At 39.2% G+C, this 20,353-nt stretch overlaps 1 protein-coding gene across 1 annotated transcript in view; it reads left to right on the top strand.

Moving 5' to 3' along the window:
* The window catches only part of Diaph3 (diaphanous related formin 3), a 485,489-nt gene that overhangs the window by 346,751 nt on the left and 118,385 nt on the right, over window positions 1-20,353 (top strand). The window contains 2 exon segments of the mRNA XM_060391498.1: window positions 18,096-18,191; window positions 18,662-18,721. Of these exon segments, the coding sequence (XP_060247481.1) occupies window positions 18,096-18,191; window positions 18,662-18,721 (156 nt within the window).

The following is a 20,353-nucleotide window of genomic DNA, read 5'->3' as shown; positions in this document are numbered from 1 at the left end:
GAATACCCTCTTCATTAATGGAATTATTATTGTATTGGTAGCAAAAGTCCTTCCTATCACAACTTTCCTTGACAAATGCTTCTGCAGTGCATATTATGTCATGCTGCTACTGAGTGCCCCTGGGAAACATCAGGGGACAAAGCAAGCACACACCCTGCCTGTGTGGCCTTATAGTCACATGGAGACAGCCACCATGTAAGATAAACATATGCTGTTAGAGTTCTATCCATTCTAGAACAAAATTAGGTAGGAATAGAAGCATGTGATCTTCAAAAAGACCAAGCATGTAATTAAGGTGGTTTTTCTTGTTTTATGTTTTCATTTACCAAGATTCTAAGCATTGTGGACTAGGTTGCTGTTCTTTCTGAATGCAAGTGTGATCATTGCTTAGAAGTCAAGCAACCATGTCGCTGCCCTTCTCTCCTGGTATCTGAATGATGGCCAGCCAGTGGCCCCCTAGAGCAGTTTTCATCTACCAAATAAGATTCCATATGCCCTAGGAAATTACACCTGTATTCTGTAAGTTTGTTTTTACATAAAACCCTTCTATGTTTGAGTCCAAACAACCAAAAATTGCTTACCTCAAACTCACTCATTCTGTGGCCCCCTCCTTTAGTACAATGTAAGTTTTATTATAGGACACTTTATTCATTTGGCAGTTAGTATGAGTGTATCTCAAGAAGAGTATGTTTTGCTTTAGATTGCAAATTTACATTTACCTGTTCACAACGTTTTCATGCACTATGGTTTTTTGTTTCGTTTTGGTTTTGGTTGGGTTGGTGGTGGTGGTAGTGGTAGTTGTAGTATGCATGTATGTGTGTACAGAAGCCAAAGAACAAGTTGTAGTGTGATCCTCTTCGGTCAGGCTGGCTGATCAGCATGCCCCAGGCACCCTTGTGTCTACTTCCCCTGCACTGTGATTCCACGCTTGCATGTGTAACTTTGTTTTACATGGGTTCTGTGAGTCTATGTAGTACCCATGTTCTTTCAATATAAGCACTTTAACTATTGAGATATTCCTCAAGAAACAACTACACACACAAATACACACACCTTTAATTGGTTAAAAAAAAAGAAAGGAGATACTTAGAAAAAGATACTTATGTTCCAAACCTAGGATAATTTTTACATATGCAGGAAGGTACGTATGTACAGAAATCATTTTTATTAATGAAGGATTACTCGTGTTGACCACTTGCTAAAGCTTTCTTCTTAATTTTCTTAATGGGAGGGGCTTAGTATGTATGTAGACACAGATGAAAAGGTCTTGTATTAGAGAATTGGTTGACTGTCTACGAAGGGAAAACTCCATTTTTTCCCTGACAAACACTCAATACATACTGTAGTCTGTTAAGAACTGAGTTCATTAATGTGTGTTAACCAGCAGCCTGATCTAGATTTATAATTCATATTTAATGTGGTACATGTTCAGTGTAGTGTAACTACTTAGGTTTATCGTAAAAGGTAGAATGGCCTCCTGTGATCAACAAGGTTCTGAGATCAATTTAACCTGGATAAAATCTTTATCCATAACAACTGTCAGTAGAAATGACTAGCATTTCACTAATTAGCTCACCATTTACAACCCATAAGCTTCCCACAGATGGGAAATGTTTATAAACACCCACAGATGTGTGCACAGCTGACTCTCAGTTATCCGAAGGAACAGGGGACAGAGATAATTTATATTCATTTATAACACACACCCATTTTAGCTAGTCACAATCTCCTTTTCTCATTGGACTTTTTACCACAAATCAATCTAATTTCAACTTCTAGTACTGTTCCACAATCCCTGATTAATGTACTAATATGTACAAATGGCTTTCAGGAAAGGTGAAACCAAAACACACAAGATTGATAAATATATTTGAAGCACAGAAAACTGTTTGATTTAGTAGGTGTTACTGATAAGTAGTTTTAGATTGTGAGACCACAACAAGACAATTACACTAGACTTCCTGGAAATAAAACAGGATATCTTCAACACAAGAGAAGCAGTTCCTGTGTTAATCAGTTCTTTGCAGTTAGTTTGGAAGTTTGTTGTTTTAGGAATTTTTGTGGCATAGAAGCCCAAACCAGAGCCTCCTGCATGCAAAGCAAGTGCCTTACTCCTGGGATCCAGCCCCAGCCCCAGCCCCAGCCCTAGCCCCACTTCTGCAATTCTTTGGTTGTAATAGCAGTCATCTGCTTTGTCGTGCCAAATGAAGGTAAAGAAATGTAATCACGAAGAACACAGAAAGCTGTTTCTCTGCCTTGCTTCCTGAGGCTTTACATGGCCTTAAGAGTCTATGGAGAACTTCAGTTTCTTAGCAGTTTTAGAGGCAGGGCTTAGTGGTGTCGCACAGAGCTTGAAACAGTGAAGTAAACGCAGTCATTTTCAGAGTGGACTGTGAGGGCACCAGTGTGAGGCCTGTTAACATACAAAATGCATACTTGCTTCTCTGTGGAAGCATTCATGAGTGAACTCAAGTTGTTTTCCAGAATTTCCATACTTAAGAAAATTTATGTTGTTATTGGGTGGGGAAAAAACTATTCCTAAACAGCATGTTACAAATATTCCAGAACATTTAAGAAAGCTCTGTAGTAGTTAGATGGTGTACAAATCACTATCCATTCTGATGTGACTGGAATTTTCTAACTTTTCAGAGAAAGGAGCATTTTCAGTTGTTTTTCATTGGCAGAAATTTGTAATTGCTAACTGGCTATATAGGAATCCTGCTGGGTAGTCCTCTAGTTAGAACAGTGCTTAGACGTGCATCAGTCTCTTATATTCACCTTCAGCTGCTGTTTCAAATCATGGATGGGCTTCAACAAGTGATACCTGTCATCACCTGGATAGGAGAGGTAGAGGCTGAGGGGAAACTGTAAATACAGGTTTGGCGTATTGTTAGATACATCTATAGGATGGTATCCATATTGCCTTATCTGGTGAAGGATGGGGTAGAAACAACCATTCCAGGTTGGTTGACCCATTCTAGTTTGCACCAGATACATCCAGTTCAATCACAGAACATTTTGTATTCTAACAAACCTTCTAGTCTACAAAGTGGAATGCTTAAGGGTCTAGTCTGAGTTCTAGTGTAGATTTTACGGTGGTATTAAGAGGTTAGGAGTCTTAGTTATAGGGAACCAAAGGCATGGATAACTCATCCCTGTGGAAGCAAAGAATGGTATCAAAGCGGTCAAAGCAAGAAAAGCCAGAAGGAGCTTGAAAAATAGTAGCCATAGAAATAGTAATAGAGTAGTAATAGGTCGTGTGATGTCATAAAGCCCAAGGAGGTAGAAAGAAGTTAGCATTTTCATTGAAAGTGAATTCAGGCAGAATGATGCTGAACTTGTCTATAAGAAGGTGGAATCAACTTCTGAAGGGTGTTTGGGTGAGAAGGTGAACAGCTGTGTGAAGCCCATTGGCCCTGAGGAATGGCAGTAGTACACCCGAACGTCATGGGTTTCAGATGAGTGTTTTCATGTAGTGGGGAAGAGGTATATTTTTTTAACCTTTATTAATCATGCTTTATTCACTTTGTATCCTCCCATAAGCCCCTTCCTCTTCCCTTCCCTGAACCCACCTTCCCTCCCCCTTCTTCACGCATGCCCCTCCCCAAGTCCACTGATAGGGGAGGTCCTCCCCTCTTCCTTCTGATCTTAGTCAGTTAGGTCTCATCAGGAATGGCTGCATTGTCATCTTCTGTGGCCTGGTAAAACTGCTCCCCCCTCAGGGGAGGTGATCAAAGGGAAGAGGTATTATTGACAGTTATAAACAGGATCAGGGAGAAGGAAAGGGTGCCCCTATCTGTCACTTGTTAAATTCTAGGCATGCAGAGTTTCAGAAAATTTACAATACTTACTAGGAGATGGCAATCGGGATCATCTGTGAATTTCCAGTGAGAGCCCTTATCAAATTCAGATGAAGGCCATGTTGAGGAAGTTGAGGCTCTAGTGATATCTAATGGAAGGGTAATGTTAGAGGGAATAAAGAGCAGGAGCTTAGCTGTTGACCTGAGGGCTTTCACCTAACTGTAGCAATTACCAGTGGATGGGTCATAGTGGGGTTCCATAGTACTGAAGGCTGTATCATCTCAACACCAAGTGTAATCTGGGTAGTCAACAGGCAAAGTGATGGTAGGACTAGAACTTTATTATGACTATTTAGCCACTCTGAGAATGGCAGCCTTTCCTAATGAGCCATCTTGCCCAGCTGGGGGTGGTTTGTATGGATGGGTAATTATACAGTGGTAGGTGACTTCTCACAGATGGGAGTTGATGGCTACAGGAGACATATGTGATCCTAATTGCCTCTTCACAGGAGTATTTCAGTTCTCAGGTTTGAAACAATGATCACTGGCTCCTCGGGGTATTCATCCTGCTTATTACTTGGACAGGCTGTGGGGAGGCAGCTGCCGAATCACCACTTAATAATAATAAAAGAAAACATACATGGCCTGATGAATTGGGGAAGATAAGGGTCTCATGAGGCTCATTAACAATTTAGGCTAAGAAACCACTGCTGATGAGACCGAGTCTGCTGTTTCCAAATACTGCTCCTTGGGAGAAATGGCTTTTGGGGGAAGAAGGGCTTGTCTCTGGGTGACCTGCATCTCTTTTTATTTTGGCAGGCTGTTGCAATAGCATTTGGCTCCCAGAGAGTTTAAGTTGCCCTTATCTCTTATTTGGTTAAGGTTCCAACTATGGGACTGATGTGGCTTTGTTCCTTATTGAACTTCCCATAGCACTTTGAAGTATAAATCAGCAAAGCCAAGGATCCGAACACTTCTCAATTATTGCCTAACTAAACTAAGAAACTTGGATGGAAGAGATGAGCTTTAGAATCAGAAAGGCGTTTGTTCACATCCTGTCTACTGCTCAGCAACTAGAGGACTTTGGGCATGTCCCCTCTGCTCTCCAGGGTCCCAGACTTTACAAATGGTCATGCTGATTTTTTGTAGATGGTAGAGCAAGAAACTAGGTATAAAGATAAATGCTGGGCTAGCACATATGATGCTTAATTGAAATAGTGGTTGCTAGTATACCTGGGTTTCTATTTAGATTTTAAATTATTTGTCTTCTTTAGCCCATATTTCTGACATAAAGCTGTCTCAGAGTCACCCAATACCAGCTTTCATTGGGGATTCTCTATATTCATTTTGCCAGTATTTTTGTAGCAATGGTTGGTAAGAGACTTTTCCATTGTACTCTTGAGAGAATTGAGTACATTTTTGCCTCCAGATTTTTTTCATTTGCCATTGTTAATGAGTTCATTGAAAGTTCATTTGTCTCCCATTTTCATTTTTGTATTTTGTGGCTTCTGAAGCATGTCAGTTCCCCACCAATACCACTTTCTACTAGTTCAGATTTCCCTTAATATCCTTTCTCTTTTTCTTTCAAAAATACATTGTTGTTATTGCAATTGAGACTTTTAAAACTGTCTGTACTTTTAATACTAATGTGATGATTTCTGCATCCGACTTGGGAAGGCATGCAGAAAGCTCCATGTTTTAATAGAATAAAACATATATTGCCTTAGAAACAAAGCAAAAAAGAGTGAAGGCTTGCTGCATTTCAAAGTCAAACTAGAAATGAACTAAAAACTGGAAGCCATAAATTCCTTTTTTTAGATAAGGTTGACAATAGGGAAATAAGGTTAACCAAGAACATTCTGGAAACCCAATATGATAATCCACAAGTTTCCACTGTCTGTCATCATGTCTATGGTTCTCAGTGTCTTAAAGCACAATAAAGTATATATAAGACATTTAACCAGGATTTTAAATATAAATGAGGGTATAAAATGATAATCCAGAAATGCTCACTTAGTAGCCACAGCTGTGGTTCGACTCCCTCTTGCCACTCTGCTCCACAGGGGCCAGCACTCGGCTTCATTCATGTACAGGTAGTCACTAATTGAGGATGACAGTCCCTCTCAGATGGTAAGTCCCACACAACAGCATCTCTGGGCTGGTTCAGTGCCTAACACTCAGTACTTAGCATTTTATTTGTAGAATTGAATTAAACTGCAGACTTCATAGTTTTATGTTTCTCACTCCTTCCTGAACAAAACAGTTTGAATATTCTGCCAGCACCTCAAAATCAATTCATTTAAAACCTAACTTATCATGTTCCACATAAAACCTGATTTTCATGTTCTCATTTTGGGTTAATGATACCACCGTTTTCCCAGTCACCCAGGCTTGACACCTTCACACCATGCCAGCTTTAATCACAGTGAAGTAGAGTTTTGATTATTTCACACCTTTCAAAATTATTCTGTGGCAGTTCTTCAGCCTTGAATCCAAGCTTCCACAGCCCGCCTTCCTGACCTTATTTTCCCCTTCCTCCCGTGAACGCCATCTGCTGCTGTCAGAGCATGACTGTCAGGGACCCTCTGGGCCCCCTGCGTGTTTCATGAGCCACCCACTGGCTCCTCATAGCCTCATGTCCATTTATCTCAGCTTCTCCTGGAAGAAAACTACTCATGTGAAATTACTGATACCATTTCTTAGCTCCCTCTTACTTATTTTTTTGATGTTGAATTGGGCATTTTCATGATCTGAAATGTCTTCCTTCTTTGTCCAAAAATTTTACAAGGGAAAATATGAATATAAATGATATTAAATGATAATAACTGCTATTAAAACAAACCTGAACCATATCCGAACATACTTGCAACAGGAAGTAAATGTTTGCCGAGCTTAAGCTTGTCAAACTTGCTTCTAGAAGTAAGTGAAGCTCTTGGTGACAATTGAAGCTTCTACCCAGAAGGGATGGCCACACTGTCATTAACCTTTTCCTCTCGGGGTTACTCTTTCACTAAAGGGCCATGAGAGTATGCTGTGTGTGTCCTATCTTGTTCAATATCCTCATTTTCCACCTACAGGTGTGACTGTATAGGTACGCTCTCTTATTCCCTGACATTGTGTGCTTCAGCAGCAGGAGCCATCTATTCCTCACTCTGAGTCCTATGCTACATGCGTGGACCGCCAAGGGAACTTACTGACCAGGGAGTAAGTGATGGATTCTCAGTTTTGCTCTTTTCACCAATTGCTGGGGTGGATCACAATGAATACGCCCAGCACATCTGACTACCTAAGCACACAGTATTTAGTAATTTTAAATATGCAAATATTTTTATTGGATTTTTATTTTTTATATTAATTACAGTTTATTCACTTTGTATCCCAGCTGTATCCCCCTCCCTCATTTCCTACCAATCCCACCCTCTCTCCCTCATCTCCTCCCATTCCTCTCTCCAAGTCCACTGATAGGGGCAGTCCTCCTCCCCTTCCATCTGATCCTAGCTTATCAGGTCTCATCAGGACTAGCTGCATTGTCCTCCTCTGTGGCCTCCTCTAGCCTCCTGCACCTATAAACAATATAATCCACATTATTTAACATAGCCTTTGCATACATATGAATTATATTTGTAGGATAATTCTCTTACAAAAAACTTTTTCATGTGGCAGTTAAATTCTGATAAACATTGTTAAATTACTTTTCAAAGACATCACATTTTTTTTTAATCAGCAATATATAAAGTGACCTGCTTTCCCAAAAATCTTAAAAAAAAAAAGACTTTTCTTAAATTTCATGTGTATTGGGGTTTTGACTGCATGCATGTCTCCACATGTGTATCATGTGGAAACCTGGTGTTCATGAAGGTCAGAAGAACTTTTTTAGAATCCATGGAACTAGAGTTACAGGTAGTTGTGAGCCACAGTATGGGTGCTAGCAATCGAACCTTGAGTCTTCTGGAAGAACAACCAGCACTCTTAACCACTCTCTCCAGGCTCCCCTTGCCCCAACACTTTATAATACTGATTTTTTTTTTCTATGCCCCTAACACTTTGCGCTATTGATATGTTGTGAATTTTAACTATTGCCTTGCAGCTAGATGAAAATGATCTCCCACTGAAATATTTGGAATATTTTAATATGAAGAAGGTGGAGGGATGCTTCTATGTATGGAGTCCCCTTCTAGATTCCTAAATGAAGTACTATAATTCAGTAACGTTAGGTACGAAATTTCACTTCTCTTAGTTCTGCAATGGGCATATTTGGTGTCTGAGGAGCACCTGTTGCATGGTTTACAGTGATGTCCTCTGTATGCCTATGGTGGACAGCAAATGCTCCCTAGGGTGTTTTCATGACACTAGTCCCACTCATGATGTCCCTTTTTTCTGGATCTAGTTACTTCTCAAAGCTCTGGGGGTAAGAATTTCAATCTGTGTCCAGTCCATGTTTGGTCCTCGGTTGGTGCTTCAGTCTCCATAAGCCCCTCTGGACACTGGTTAGTTGTCTCTGTTGGTGTTCTTCTGTAGCTTCTTTCCCCTCCAGGTCCTTCTGTCCTTCCCCCAAGTTTTCCACAAGACTCCCTATGCTTCACCCAATGTTTCGCTGTGAGGCTCAGCAGATGTAGCTTATGGGGAGCTCAGGATTCATGAGGGTGCCCTAATAAAGGGTGTGGGGCCTGTCTCTCTCATGGATTCTGTTGCCTGCTTGTTGATCACACTCTCCCCTGGCAGGGCTGATGCACAAGGGCACAAGGGAAGAGGATGTGCTCAATACTGTTGTGACTTGATGTGCTAGCTTGGGTTGGTAGGTGGGGGGAGCTCCCTTTTCTGAGAAGTAGGGGAGGGGGATTACAAGGAAGAGAGGAGGGTGGGACAGGGAAGAGAAGAGCAGAGCGAGGGCCTATGACTGAGATGTAAAGTGAATAATTAATTAAATAATTAATTGAAATATAATTTCATTCTGTGAGCCAGGCATGGTGGTGCACACCTTTAATCCCAGCACTCGGGGAGTCACAGGCAAGTGGATCTCTGTGAGTTCGAGGCTAGCCTGGATATACAAAGAGATATCCAGGACAGTCAGGGTTATACAGAGAAACCCTGTCATGTAAAACAACACAAAAAAATAGTATCAGTCTGAATTCTGAGGTCTAGGGTTTCACAGACTGACTGTAAGAGATAGCTTCTTGAATGTACTATCTGCCTACATACTGGCCCTTTCCTTCCTGAGTTGCATGTATTCTTATGGCAGTCAGTCCTATGGGGTGCCCATATTTCAAATATTTTCCCAGTTTATCTTTTATTCGTCATATGCAGACTTATTATCTCTTTCAAGTTTTAGATATTTATATGACTTTTGAGTTTTGGGGTTTTCTTTGAAAATCTTCATATTCTACACTTAATGAAAATGTATTTCTTACTCTTATCTACTCTGTTTTTACAGACTAATCTTTTAGAGTTGGAATGTTCGATCTACTTGGAATTTAGTTTGATGTTATTAGCAAGGTGAACAGATTGCTTTCAGGACAGTGGTTACTGGATGTCTTATCCCCTGCTGCTTTTAGACACTGCTTTTAGCATGAATGAACTTTTCGTTTTCGTGATGCATTTGACACATATTATCCAAAGTCTCTTGACCACAGAACCATCTGCTCTTACCTCCCAATTTACCCCTCCTTGCCCTCTTCCAAATCCATGACCATTTTTCTTTAATAGTTCTTCCACACATACACATATTCAAATATATATTTCTAAATACAAGCTGCTCAGGTCTGTATAATATTGCTTGTATGTATGTTTTTAGGGATGACTGCTGGCTATTGGATAGCCAGTTGGTGTGCTCTTCCTTGCAGAAGCCTATTTCTCCTCTCCCAACACTCCTTAGTTGCTTTATGAGTATAAGCTTCTGGCATCACTAGGTGACATAGGCTTAAAGCAAACTTACTGGTCATCTGGCTTTTACAATCTTTCCATCTGATTTTCCTTTCTTAGGCTCATGGACCATTTTACAATTTTTTTTTTGAGATATCCTCTTACTATGTAACCCAAACTGGTCTCAGAGTCCTGCCATCCTGCCTCAGCTTCCCCAGGGCCAAGATGATAGACATATACCATCTTCCTGGCTGCATGCTCTGCAGTAATGTTGATGCTAGTATTTATTACTATTTTTCCTGGGTGTCCATATGTATTTGCAACATCCAAGAATGTGGTAAGGTTAAGGCACTTGGCCACTAAGCCTGACAAAATGAGTATGACCCCTAAAACCCACATAGTAAAAGCGAGAACTAATTTGTGCAAATTGTCTTCTGACCTCTGATATCCACATTCAAACCCACAGTTAACAGATATAAAACTTTTTAAAAGAACATTCATTTGATAAATGTACTCTTCAATATTACTTACTGTAAATCCAGAAATAAGTTAAATTCAAATATAGATAACATGTAATCCATGGCACCATTGTATCTGTAAGTATTTTTCACTTAGATTTACAAATATTCTTACATATTGCCCACAGGAACTAAAACCACGGCCCTGTCTTTGCTGTTCATAGTTTTGACTGTCAGAAGGGGGCAGAATTCTACAGTTGCAGTTATGCCTGCCACAATCCCATAAGAAATGGGTAATAGTTGTGGACATATACTCTCTTCATGTCTAGAAACCCTGCAGATGTCTCCTATGCCTCGTTGCACAGCAGTACCTCTCATGGCCACTGTAGCTCTGCTGACAGGGATGCTGGGGAGGGTTGGTCCCTGTTTTTAGCTTTCCTAGCCTTTCTAGTTAAACTGGACAAGGGATGAGGAGATAGCTGAGAATGGATTTCTTACATGGCCCAATCAGCTGAACAACGATAGTCACAGTGTTAAGTGTAATAACAGCTCAGGTGTAGCTGCCCTTATCTTGTGAGAGGCACTGTCTTCATGCTTTGTACAGGTTAACTCAATTCTGACTATAGCTTGCTAAGGTAAATTCTATTAGAGAACCCATCTCATAGTTGTGAGAAGGCATAGAGGGCTGAAGATGGTCAGAACGGGAACTGAAACATATCCACAAGATGGTCCATTTCAGGACTGGGGAGACTTTCCTCATAAAATACTACAATTTTCACTTCTAACCTACCCCCTGTTCAGACAAGCAATGAATACAGGAAAACAAAATGGAAATTTTGAACTATAATATTGTATTTCCCCCTGAATCCTCTCGCTGATGGTTGTTGTGGTTGTTTGCAGTATGAAAGAGATATGCTCTGATATTCTCCTTATTGGCTAAGTTCCAATGAATATTGGCTCTCTACATCCCTTGACTAAAATTTTCAGCATCACATCTGTATTAAAACAAGTTCAGAGATTTTTGTTTGAAGTGATTCCTGCCTTTTTGCTGTCTGGTTTAAGTAGTATTTCATGCTTTATTCTAGATGGTTAAGGACTGAAATACGTTACCAGGAAAAGCCATGTAATCCCTCTGTAACCAACTGCATAGAACTGTAATTCATGTAACCATGTTAGACTCACAGCCATGTATTTCTTTTCTTCTGGAAGGTTGGGTTAAACGTGAGCCTGTGAATTTTGTGTATTAGCAGCACACTTTAAACAGTTCTTTAAGGAGACTGGCATTTCCATCCCTATTCCCATGTTAAATGCCAGGCTTGACTTTAATCATTGTAACACTTACTTTCTCTAAAACCATTCCAGCATTGTGAGACTTAAAGAATGTGGATCCTACAAAAATCACAGGTTTAAAAAACAGGCACACACAGCAGAAAATGGCCCCAGGATGAGAACCTTCACTGCTTCCTAAAGTCCTCTTTCCACATGAGTTGGCTTTTTGGCTCCCCTCAGCTCCTTTCTGCACACTTTTAAGGGAGCTCTCACTTTACCACAATATCGATAACCACTGACAAAAATTAGCTTTCTAAATAATGAATTCTACCAGTGTCCCAGGAACTCTGCAAACATTAGATGTTATTCATCTCCTTTAATGCTTATAATAACTTTGTAAAGTGGATGTCATTTTTCCCATTTGAGAGTTGGGGGTTAGCGGGCATGGGGAGAGGATGAAAGGAAAGTTCATTGATTTGCTGAGGACCAGTGGTCTAATCTAAAACGTGTATATTAAAAACCTATGTATTATCACTCTACTGTTCTTACACTCTTCTCCATGGTTATGGTGTAGCCTGTGTCCTTGTAATTTAAGTAGATAGGCAGCTTATGTGCTTAGACCTGTGAATCCATCAGCCATCTAGGCATCTTTAATCACTTTTTAATAACTAGTTTTCTCATGACATCTCAACACATCCAAAACTGAGCTCCTTTCCAGGCTCAGCTTCTTTTATTACCAAAGATATTTCTGGTTTTGATTAATGCTATTCATGTATATCTTGAAGCCCCAGCCAGCCACCTGGAAATCAGCCTCATCTTTATTTATAATAGCCCCTTAGATGCAGATCAACAATTTTTTGTTCTTCATCCTCTTCTCCCTGCTCTCACTGCCATCACTTCTACTTCATACTGATCCCCTAAACATGTCTCCATTTTTGCGTGGCCATGAGATGTCTCTTGCGCAGAGTGCTTTTCTGAGTAGAAATATGACTGCAATGCTTTCTAGATTAAAAGAAGTTCATTGTTCACTTAAAGATCAACTCCAGACTCCTCAGCATGGCGCAGCCAGAGCCTAGTGAGCTGCCCTTCTCTGACATTGCCTTTTCACCTCTGGCCTTCTGCCCTCAAGTTCTGGTGATATGTCAGTTCTCCAGGTGGCTCTTTATCCCCCTGAAACCCAGCTGGTATGGCTCTGACAGCCAAAATAAACCTCCCCCTTCCAGCAGCTCTACTACCCTCCAGGTCGTTCCTTCAGGTGTGTGTGTCCAAGAAGCCTCTGGGCCAGGAGCCAGGCACCAGCCCTTGCTCCATGCTGATTGCTCCTCCTCAAGAATATGTTCAAATCTCTGACCCAGCATCTATTGCACAGTGTTATACCCTTTGTGACCTGTCTTCCTCCTTTCCACAGTTGAGTGACTTAGGCTAAAAACCAGCCTCTTCATTTTTTTTTCTTTTTCTGTTTTTATTTTTTATTTTCAGCAATCTAAACAGTCACTTTAGTTAAGTTTAGTTTTAGATGTGACTGAGTTCCTGCTAAGTGGCTTAAGGATTTGGTTTCCAAAGTTCTTTCTCACCTGTGCTCTCCCAGCAGGCTCCAACCCCTTTGCCCTGTTAGCTTTCATTAGAATCACAGCACAATTTCTGGTCATCAGAAGAACCAATGTTTATAAAATTGCCACTTTCTAAATATTCCTTGCTTCTTTAGTACATTTGGCTGCTATAACAAAAATGCCTTATATGTGCTAATTTCTGCTCAGGACAGATGTATTGACTCATGATTCTTTAGGTGAAGATGTCTAAACCCAGAGTTTAGATGAGTTCAGTTTTTACAAAGAGCTCCCTCTCCCCTCCCTTCCCATCCCCTTCTCTCTTCCCCTTTTTTCCCCTCCCCTCCTTTTCATCCCCTTCTCTCTTCCCCTCCTTTTCCCTTCCCTCTTCTCCTCTCCACAAATAATACCTTGTCCTTTGAAACTATATGGTGGACATGGAGTGACCACCTCCCCAACACCATTTTTAAGGGCAGTATGCCCATCCATTTAAGCTACTCCTCACTTAATCACTTCATGATGACTCTTTCTCCTAAGAATTGCTTTGTGGTTTGTATATTTGAGTGGTGGACCAACATTCAGACCATATGATTCTTATTACATTGTTAATTTTTAAGTTAATGCATAGTGAAAAAAAAGTGCTTAAGATTTGTATTTATCTGTTGCTAGTTTTCAAACTTCTTATAATAGATCTGTATAAACATCCACAGTTTGTTTTCCAAATGATCAGACATCAGGTCTAAAGTCTGACTTCCCCCACCCAGCTTGTTTCCTACCACACAGCCTCAAGGCTGCTCTGGGTCTCTGTCCTGGGAATCTGGGGAATCCTCCTACCATTTGCTGGATATATTCTCCCTTTACCTGGACTTCATGTCCTACCTCCTCCACCCCCACCCTTTGGTTTTTGTTAGTTTGATGTTTTGGTTTTGGTTGGTTGGTTTTTTTCCTCTTTACTTTGAAAAAGCACAATACATTAGCCAGACTTCCATTTCTTTAACAAGCTATCCAAGTTACAGGGACAACATTTATTTTGGCATGGAGTTTTAGAGATTTTAGTCCATTATCAACTGGTTCTATTGTCTCCAAGCCATGGTAAAGGAGAACAACTTCCAGGTCTGGATGGATCAGCAATGCTCATCTCATGGTAACCAGAAGCCCATATGAAAGTATGTGATAGAACAGGTTGTCTGTCCAGAGTCTACACCCTCAAGGCATCCTAAGTATCTGTCATCTATCAGTAGTCCATCAAATATCTCATCAGTGGATTGATCTTTTGATGGGGTTTCCTGATGAGATCACTTCCCCAGAACCATGTCACTCAAGCCTTTAATACATAGCCTCTGGGAATTTTTAGATCCAGACCGTAACAAATTTCCTGTCTTTAAGAAATCATGTGTAGGTGACTGCATGTCTGAGTATGGCTAGTTTCTGTCCCCACTTTACAGGCAACCAAACTGTTGCTTCACTGGAGATAATTCTCTTCAGAAGCTGGAAATTATTTACCTTTTGTCTTTTGAAATTCAGTATGCTATTCAGAAATCTAACCCCATTCTCAATTATTTCCTTCGTAAGCTGTTTGGGTTTTTTTGCCTTCATGAAACTTTTAGCGTGTATTCTTCCTTGGTTGTGTGAAATTTTATTGTTCTGTCTTGCCCTGTGTGCCAAGGCTTTCATGCTTTATTTTGAGGTGTCTCTGCAAATGTTACTTCTCCTGACCATGGCTCTTCCAGGGTCCCACAAGTCTGTAGGGGAGTTATGCTTATTTGTAAGAGAAAAAAAAATGACTTTTGCTTTTTCCATACCTGTTTGAGACCACAATTTCTAGCTTAACCCTGGTGGTCACTGCTGACATCTCCCACTAACATAGCACACAAGAGAATCTCATTCCCTTTCGTGACCATCAGAACCCACCAAACTCAGAATTCTCCCCATATTTTATCCATGGGCACCAAAGCCCTCAGGAGTGTTCCTCAGCTGCTTTCCCTTCTTCCCATCCTCACCCTATTGTTTCTACATTGGAATATCTCCTCCCAGACTTGCCTTTCTCCATTTCACTCAACACTGTAGTTATCAACTTTATATTCACAAGTTATGGGAGGCAATATGTTATTCAATCCTTCTGGGGCATGATTTCAGGTATTCTATTTATTTTAAGACTTTTCACAGAAGAAATGAGGCTGTATTTTTAAGATAAACTGACAATTTCCTAGGTTTATAGTAGAAAGATGCATATATTTACCTAAACAGTTTTAGATGTCTTTTGATTGTATACATTTGTCTCGTTATCAGCCATTTCTTCTGCCAAGACTGCTCTTCCTCCAATGATATCCATCCTTTGACCATCTATCTCAGTCTTGTGCTTCTAAGAACAGGAGAGTGTTTTTGTTGATGCTCAGAACATAGGAACCATAAGTGCACAGTGATGTCCCAGTACACAATACCACATGCCTGGTAACGTGTTGGATATGTGTACTAAATACATCTAACATGAGAAGAACCATCCTTCTTATATCCTCTCATCTTATACATGAGTTCTGTTACACATAGAGTTTACTTGCACAAGTCTATTTATACTTCAAACCAGAGGGCGGTTTTTAGCAATGATAAGAGATTTGATTAATCCTTAACCAAAAACATAAGCAAATATCCTGGACTAGATGATGTGATTTTATGAAATAAAGCCAGATGACACATGCCTTTAATCCCAGGGCTCTGGAGGCAGAACAGGTGGATCTCTGTGAGCTCCAGACCAGCCTGGTCTACAGAACAAGTTCCAGGATAGCCAGGGGGCTACACAGAGAAACGGTGTCTTGAACGATAGATAGATAGATAGATAGATAGATAGATAGATAGATAGATAGATAGATAGATAGATAGAGATACATACATACATACATACATACATACATACATCTAGGAAACAGTACAACTTCAAAAAGATGTGTTTTCAGGTATGCCATATGCACTGAGCTAGCACACATGGAGCATGGCATGGTTTCCGATGGTGTGTGAGTCACTTCATGAACCTAAACATGTCAGCATCTGACTACAGGGACCAGCAGGATCAGCCTACTTGGCGACAGTGCAATCAACACCCACCAATACCTTAACATCCATTGTTTGCACTGTTTTTAAACCCTCCTTTTGGGGGGTTCTTAAACACCTCTATCTCTGCTCAGCCCCTCAACCCTAGGTATAAGAAACAGAAGATTAGTAGGGATAAGGGATGGGGTGATTACACTCTTCATCATAAGGATTCGAGCATCCCAGCCAAACGGCAAACAATAAATCAGCATCCTCATCCTCTAAGCATTATCCGTACCTATTCTCTCTAGCATCATCTCGAAGCAGATGATTTATACCCTCTTATTTATTTATACCCTCTTATTTATACCCTCTCAGAGTTCTCACAAGGATATTTTCCAGCTGGCAAAAATCACGGCACACACAGGAGACACTGTCCAGCTGATAAAGATCACTCACCCTCTCATGAGGCTATTATCTGCTGTTGATAAACTAAAAGCATTCCCACATCTCACACTTGGGATTACAACAAAAATATATTTACAGAGTGTAAGTGAGTTATTAAATAAACCAAAACTTCTACTGTAGTTTGTACAATGAGTTCATCTAGCACCCAGCCATATTCAGTCAGTTATAAGTGTTTTATAATCCAGGAATGAAACAAACATTGTTTTATATTTGTTTCATTTTCCTTTCCCTTAAACCAATTCTCTATTTTCTCTTCCCTGATCTCTTTTGCAAGTAACTGTAATACCTAAAAAAGAAAGAAAATTCTTTTATTTATTTAAATGTTTACTTTTACTAATGAACTACATTAAATGTCTATTTAATATTACATGAGCTTATGTTGAGGAAAAACATAGTTAAGTTTGAGTGTAAATTTTTAAAGATTAGGTAGTTATGTATTAAATTGTCTGAAATAGTCAGTGTACTTTAAAGTAGACACTGAACTGCTTTAGAATTGAATTTATGTTAATTAAATTAAATTAAAGTGACAATCTCCAAATACTCTGGTTCTCACCCACCATTTTTGATCATACCTCCAGGGTTTAGTTCTCTCTAAAAATGTGCAGTAGAAGCAGATGGAAAAGCAGCTGATACGTACTTATATGTGTGTACTGTTTATAAACTGAGGGAGTGTGGTTTTGTGCTCTACCACACTCACATGTCAACAGTTCTCTGTGAAGAGACTGTATCTCCAAAAGGAAAACAAAAAAATAGTGAAAAAGAGTTCTTAGGAAAGTCATTTCTTCTGATTTAGACCTGCTAGTATACCTCTGTTATACAGTTCAATAGAGAAGCTGGCAAAGAACCTATCTCACAGGGACATAGGACTCCTTTCTTGTTCCTTGAAGGAGAGTTGGGCAAGTAGCTTCTTTGAAGTTTTTTTCTCTTGCCTACTTTCAGTAGTATTCAACATTGATAACTATAAATACTTATGAATATAGTGAGGATAATTTACCTTTGTAGACAGAAATGCCACTTTACCTATATTCTTTATTATATACACAAGAACAACTTCAATAATATGAGGAATGCTATCCTTTAAATTTCAAAAGTATCCCTGAGTTTACGTCTTAATTGTAAAAGATAACTTTCACTAATTCTGTAAAAGCTTACAGTGATTATTCTTTGTCACCTCAAGTTAAAGGACAATATATTATCTAGCAGGACAAATACCTGTCTGGGTATAATATATATAAAGTTTTTATTGCTATTTAATAGAGGAATTATACCATACCTTATTTCTTTTAGAAACAAATCTGATGCTTAAAAAATAACTCATCTTTTCAAGAGGAAATATGATTTATGATAACCCAGGACACCGATTTGACCGGAACCACATTCCATTTAAACTCACTGTGCCACTGGTCTATAAAAGCAGTGCTCTACACTGCGTCTGTAGAGCACTCCCGAAGTGGACAGAGCACAAGCACTGATGAGATGGCTTTTATTAAAAGATGGTTGATTGATGACAGAGTCAGATCCTTTCTTATTTCAAAAGTCCTGGCTTACTCCTGGCATTCTGTCCTTTTCCTCTCTGTCATCACCACTACCATCACCAGTTTGCATGTGTGCTTTGACATTGCTTTGGTAACCCTGAGGACTGATGGAATTCTTTGCATCTCTTTTCACAGAGGGTGACGAGACAGGAGTGATGGATAGTCTGCTGGAGGCCTTGCAGTCAGGGGCTGCCTTCCGCGACAGAAGAAAAAGGACACCGAAGCTGAAAGGTGAATTCTTTTCTTGTTTCATGTTGCTTTCTAGGGAATAGTCACAAGGAAGAGCAGGTTCTCCTCCTAATTCTTTTAAAGTCATATGTCACAAGGACAGTGCTGTGGACAGCAATTGTTCCTAAGTTTTCGAAGTTCACTTAATCTCTTGCAGAGGTAGATGTTAGATACACATTCCATTTGCTTGGTGTCAGCAGCACATTAACAAATCAATGCGCTGAACCTGGAAAATCCTGATTAGTGTGATAAGTCTCATTAAGAGAGCCATATGCACCTTGTCCCAGTGGAGGTTAGGGTAGTACAGTTAAACAGGAAGTAGAAGTCATAGCATTACTGCTTTAAGTATTTCAGGGCATTGAAATATTGCATTCATTGTTTCGAAAAATCAGCTAGCACCCTTTTACGTCTTGAGTTGAAAATACCTACATATAAAATTAAATCAGTCTCTCTTTCTCTCTCTCTCTCAACAGATATCCGGCAGAGTCTTAGTCCAGTGTCTCAGAGGCCTGTTCTTAAAGTTTGTAATCATGGTAATAAACCTTATTCATAAATTGCATTTATTCTTAACTGTCTTTATCCTGTTGGTCTGCAATTTTTACTATGCTGCTACTGAAGTTCTCAAGTTCCAATATAACTAAGATAGTAAAAATGGTAGATGCATGACTTTGCTCTGAGATCGTGGGCTCCGCTTTTCCATATTGCATTATTGCCTTGACCTTGTTTCTTCAGTTTTCCTAATCAGGTTGCAAATGAATGTTTTGATAGTAGTATTGTTTGAGGTTACATTTGCACATTTCTGATCAGAATCAGCTAATGTACCATTTCAAAGCATTGTGATTTCATGGTAACTACTTTTAAGTAGTGGATTGACTGTACAGGACAGATGTGAAATATTGAAACCTGTATCTATGTTTTCCTGCCTTTTTAGTCAGTGCAGTTACAAATTCTTCAACTCTCATTTTGGAGAAACTGTATAGATGATCTTCATGTACTGTTACAATGGAATGATGTTACAATTGATGTGAATTATCTTCATCTCTGATATTCACCATGAACTTGAATCCTTTTTAAAAGATCCTATATGAATGTCATCTGCCTCTGCTCTGTACCCATATTTAGGAGTCCATCTCATATAGATTAGTTCTTACTCATTTGGTTTCTATTCTGTCAAATTCTCTTTTCTTGGATTCTGCTTACTCAAAACCATGTTAATCCTCTGTGAGTCCCATTGATTAAGAGCAAGGTGTTGTCAAAGTTTGCTGGATTTGACAGAAAGCTACCTGGCAGATTTTATTCAAAGCTTTGGGGAATGCTTGGGAGTTAGTTTCTGTAAGTATTAATATGTGTGCCATGCTTCTAACTGATCTAAATCATTGATGTAAAGTAAGAAAACACAGGGATTTGATGATTGCCTAGTATCCATGTATTCTTAGTAAATGCTTCAGTATTGACCAGAAAGATGAAATCTGAAAAAGTATTTTAAATAGATCTTTCAACTTTTTGAAGTATGTGTTGGCTTTGGATTTGCTTTTTTGTTCTAAACAACAATAACAAAAAAGAATTGGAATAACTGGGTTCATTATGAGTAATAAGTAATTCCAGATCTTTGCTTATGATTGATTTTATATAATCATAGCTTGAAGAATTATAGATAAAAGTCTAGAGAATAATGGGACATGATTTGGTTTCCCAGAGAAGTAAATGGAAATCCACAGTAGCTGGAAATATCTCAGGGGAGCATAGCTATTGACAGCCCTGTTGGCCATCATGACAATTTGTAGAATAAGATGCTATTTTAGAGTTAATTGTGTATTTGCGTTCTAAAAGGTACTTTCTTTTCATTGGGAGTACTAATATTACCAATGAACTCTGTGCAACATGGAGCCTACTTTTTAATTTGTTCATATGCTTTAAATAATGCCAGATATTTACATTTTATGCAAGTACATTTGTTGACATTGACTTCATAAGTTATGTTCTATTTATAAGATTTTGTATTTTAAGTTTTGTAGTTTATTCATATTCTAAATAAATAATGTAGAATAATCATTAACTGAATTATTGTCTACAGAATAATATTTCCACATATTCTACTTCTCAACATTTTTGTTTCCTTGTCATAGTTGAAAGTAATCAAAAAATGAAATAAATCTAACAGCTTT

This window comes from Meriones unguiculatus, chromosome 9 (genome assembly GCF_030254825.1).
Source record: "Meriones unguiculatus strain TT.TT164.6M chromosome 9, Bangor_MerUng_6.1, whole genome shotgun sequence".
Taxonomy (NCBI): domain Eukaryota; kingdom Metazoa; phylum Chordata; class Mammalia; order Rodentia; family Muridae; genus Meriones; species Meriones unguiculatus.
This window is presented reverse-complemented; position numbering and strand designations above follow the sequence as displayed.